The following is a 4331-nucleotide window of genomic DNA, read 5'->3' on the forward strand; positions in this document are numbered from 1 at the left end:
AGTGCGGTGTGGTGGGCGGATGCTGGGTTGGGGGGGGGGGGGGGGGGTCAGGATACCTGGGTTCTATTTGGTGCTCTGCCAGGGGTCACTTCAGCTGAATCCCTGTGACCTTTGTGTACCTCAGTTTCCCCTATACCCTCTTTCCTTTCTTTACAAGCTTAGGAGCAGGGATCACGTCTGTGTGGGTGCGGTGCCTGGTGTTTCATAGTTTCTAGGGTCGGAAGGGACCTGGGCAGATCATCTAGTCTGACCCCCTGCCATGGCAGGAAAGAGTACTGGGGGTCAAACGACCCCAGCAAGATGGTCATCTAACCTCCTTTTAAAAACCCCCAGGGTGGGAGCCTGCATCACCTCACTTGGAAGCTGGTTCCAGACCCTAGCCGCCCTGACCGTGAAGTAGCGCCTCCTGATGTCCAACTTAAACCTACCCTCCGCCAGCTTGTGTGTGGTTGCAGGGGGCGGTATTTATAATTTCTACGTATAGGTAGCACGTTTCTCTTGGTTGGGGTCTGCGTAATGCCTGGCAGGGTGGCAGGGGTGGGTGTTCCTGATCTCAGGTGAGGGCTGTGTACAGCAGCCGATCTCGGACAGGGGAGCCTGTATGACACAGAAGGAAGTAGGGGCTGATCTCAGCTGGGGTCTGTGCAGAAATGCTGGATAATCATATACAGTTAGGCTGGGGGGCTGGGAAAGCCAGGTGCCCTGTGCCCTCAGTGTGGCTAAGTGGGAAGAGCTGTGGCTTTCTTCCCAGACTGGATGCATGAGCTTCCCCTCAGAGAATTACTTGGCTGTGAATTGGTGCGTTTCACTTCCCAAACCCCTCCCTGCTGTCTGCTGCTTGACCCTTAAGAACAGACTTAGATGTGCCAGGGGCCACCTCCTTGGCCTGGTATGCCTCAGCTTTCCTTGTCTTGCCCAAGTCTTCCCATCCCTTAGCAGAGGGGATTCTGGCAGCTAGAAGAAACACATCCTTGTCTGGTTGTGTGCTCAGAAAAGATAAAGTTCCCCCCATTCCTTAGAAGAGGCCCACCTGTATGATCAAATACTGTGAAATTACACTTCCCTTGACCATAAGTAAAGATGACAAAAAAGTTTATTATGAAAGCAATAGCAGACAGAAGAAATCAGTAACATATATATGAATAAACACCGGGAAGATAATATCCAAATAGTAATATGATGTTCCCCTGCAACTGAAATCCATGACTGCATCTTCAAGTCCCACTAGCTGACGGACCAAAGAATCTCCTGCTCAGGAAGCTTTAGACAAAAGGGCCAGAGGTTATGTCCTTTACAAACGGCCCCCCAGCACTCCCCACCCCAGAGATGGTTGCATTTCAGTGCCAACCCCTGTTCCTGTATAACTGGCCTCTATGCCTCACCTTAGAGGCAGCTGCATCTCAATGCTGGGTCGCTGTAATCCCTGTAACTAATCCCAGTGGTGGTTGTGTCTCAACACTAGGGGAAGGGCCCCCGTGTCAACATACAGCCACCTCTTGGGTGAGGCATGGTGAATCTCAACACCCGTATCACCTACATCTCCCTATATCACCAGAGGGTGCCCTGCCTCTGCAGCCCCAGAGGCTGAGTGGGCATCTTCCTGGCCTCAGAGGCCTTTAGCAAGGACCGTTTGGAAGCAGGAGGGAAGGTAGCTTCAGAGTTTGGGGTTGGGGCGCCTGGGTAAATATCTTGCTGGAAGATCTCCTGGGCTTCCTCCCTTGGTCTGTGCCAGGTAGACCCTCCCCTGTGGCACAGCTGTTTCAGCCTGCTTTGGGGGTGGGAGAGCTATACCAAGACCTGCTACACTGTTAGTCCCTTCCCATTCTGGACAAGCTAATGGGTGCCAATACAGGTTGTGCGGGGTGTGACCCTGCACACTTCCCACACTGTGCCTTGGAGCAGGGATATGGTTTGGAAGCAACTGAGAATCACAGGATTAAAGTTAGCACCCTTCAATGCAGGTCTCTGGGCTTGAAATGGGGTGGGGGCATCAGGCCTGTCTTAACCTAACCTGGGTGAAGGAGGGTGAGCTGTATGTTACAAATAGTGTTGAGGAGAGGGGGATGACCTTTGGGGCCATGCTTTCAGCAAACTGTTTAATTGTTGGTTTCTGCTGGCTCCATTCTTGTTTTTGTTATTTTGTCAGTTCCCCAGTGGGCCCTGCTCCCTTCCTAGAGCTGGGGACATAACCCAGGAGTCTTGGTTCCCAGCCCCCACCTGCTGCTCTAATCCATCTGAGATGAATTAATTTTCCAAAGCTGGGATAGAACCCAGGAGTCTTGACTCACAGGCCTCGTGTGCTGCTGTAACCCCTCAGATCTCCAGAGCCCACTCCCCTCCCAGAGCTGGGATAGAACCTGGGCTCCTGGCTTCCCAAGTTTGCTGTTGGTGGTGGATGTGTGTCTATCACATCCCTCTCACTCCCTCCCCTCCATTCCCAGCCAGCACCTGTGCTTTAGGCCTGAAAACTTGCAGGTGCGTGGGTTGTGCTGTGAGCTCAGGTCATGGTTGGGGGCATGGCTGTTGGAGGTTATTTATAAATGGGGGGAGGGGGCTGGAAGCAGGGTGCCAGGGTTCTCAGCTTGGGAAGGGATATGGCATGGCTGAGGAACCAGCCAGATAAGGATATCTGGAGAAGGAAGGGGGTTATATCTGGTTTTCCCTCCATTCCAGTCTGTTTAGCTGCAATCCCTGAGGGGTTTTGCTGTGCTAGAGCCTGCCACCAGGTCACTGGGCAGGTAGTTATCCCTTGCTGCCTCCCCCTGCCTGCTGCCCACTCACTGCCAAGCCTCCAGGCCAGTGCTTCACGGGAAAGGGCTGGGCCTGGGGGAGCCCAGTGAGGGACGCCGGACTATGGGGCAGGGGTCTCAGAGAGGGCACCACGTTGGGGGTGGAACAAGGGGCTCAGCAGGGGATACCAGGCTGCTGGGAACGTTGTATGATGCTCATATTATCTCATATATCATCCCCCAGAGGTGGCCACATCTCAGGCCTGTCCATCAGGTCCCCATCTAATTAGTCTCACCCCAGAGGCAGCTGTATCTCAGCAAGGCATAGTGTGCTGGGTGAGGAGGGGCTTTGAATGGACCCTCAGCTGGTAAATGCTGCTGGGAAAAGAGGAGCATGGACATCAATGTTGCTCAGACTTTTTGCCTCATGGGCCAGATAGGCAGTGCCCAGTCCATCCATGGGCCAGATTCCACTAGCAGCCCCAATCCAATGCGCAGACTGGGCATGGTGGGGCTTGATCTAACCATTTAGAGCAGGGCAGGGGGCATCCCAGCCCATCCAGCAGCACAGGGGTAAGGGGTTGTTGCCTGGTCTGGCCCTGATCTGGCTGTGCGGGGCTTGGAAATTTAGCAGTGCAGCAGGTCTGTGACCAAATTTCCCAACCTGTAGGGATCCCCACAGGCCAGATACTATGGCTTTGTGGGCTCAGCTTGGCCTGTGGACCAGGGGTTGAGCACCCCTTGTCTATGTTAACCTGGGAGCTGCTGTGACTTTGGTTCAGGTCAGTCTAGGCCCACTCAGGGCTGTGAATGCTGACCCATCTGTATTTTGGGACCTCCTCACAGGCCAGGCAGCAGGGAGCAGCATGGTCCTGGAGGTACCATGGGGTCAACCCGGGTGACGGCAAAGGAGCTGTGTGAAAATGATGACCTCGCTACCAGCCTGGTGCTGGATTCCTACCTCGGCTTCAAGACCCACAAGATGAATGTCAGGTGAGTGGAGAGGAGGGCACTGGCTGGGACCATGGATCCAGGGTGAGGAGGACTAGCCGGGGGCTGCAGAATGGGAGGGAGGAGCACTGGCTGGGGCTAGGGGGTGCCTAGAGTGGAGCTGGCTGAGGCTGGGAGGTCAGTGTACCCAGAGTACCCATGTCTCCTTTCCCTGCAGCCCGCTCCCTGCTATCCGGAGGCAGCATCACCTGCGGGAGGCAGTAGAAGCCTTTCGCCGACGCCGGGACTTGGAGGCTGCGTACCGGGCCCTGATGCTGGGCGATTGGTCCTGTCAGTACTTCCAGAACCGGAGCTGCCAGCAGGAGGCTGCACTCAAGATTCATGTAATTCTCCATGTCTGGGCTCTATCCCAGCTTAGGGAAGGGAGTGGGTTTGAGCAGCGGGGGGGCTGGGAGCTTGGATGCCTGGGTTCTGTTGCAGCTCTGGGAGGGAGTGGTGGGGGCTGGTGAATTAGGGCAGGGGGTTGGGAGTTGGGATGCCTGGATTTTGTTCTGTGATTGGAGTCTCTCAATCCTTCCCCCCAGATATTCCGCTACCTCCGCATCTTCCTGCCCGAGAGTGGCTTCACGATCCTGCCCTGCAGCCGCCCCC

The 4331-nt window shown here is 55.2% G+C and overlaps 1 protein-coding gene across 4 annotated transcripts in view; it reads left to right on the forward strand.

Annotated features, from left to right (window-relative positions):
• KMT5C (lysine methyltransferase 5C) overlaps positions 1-4331 on the forward strand; it is a 17398-nt gene that overhangs the window by 4446 nt on the left and 8621 nt on the right. For 2 of the 4 annotated variants that reach the window (XM_014517290.2, XM_006014945.3), the window contains exons 2-4: positions 3576-3722; positions 3898-4063; positions 4265-4320. In XM_014517290.2, coding sequence (XP_014372776.1) covers positions 3613-3722; positions 3898-4063; positions 4265-4320 — 332 coding nt within the window. In that variant the 5' untranslated portion in view covers positions 3576-3612. Of the gene's footprint in view, positions 1-338; positions 485-3575; positions 3723-3897; positions 4064-4264; positions 4321-4331 lie in introns of those variants that run through there. The other 2 variants (XM_025196719.1, XM_025196723.1) reach the window with 2 other exon arrangements.

Source organism: Alligator sinensis, unplaced genomic scaffold, assembly GCF_000455745.1.
Source record: "Alligator sinensis unplaced genomic scaffold, ASM45574v1 scaffold647_2, whole genome shotgun sequence".
Classification (NCBI taxonomy): domain Eukaryota; kingdom Metazoa; phylum Chordata; order Crocodylia; family Alligatoridae; genus Alligator; species Alligator sinensis.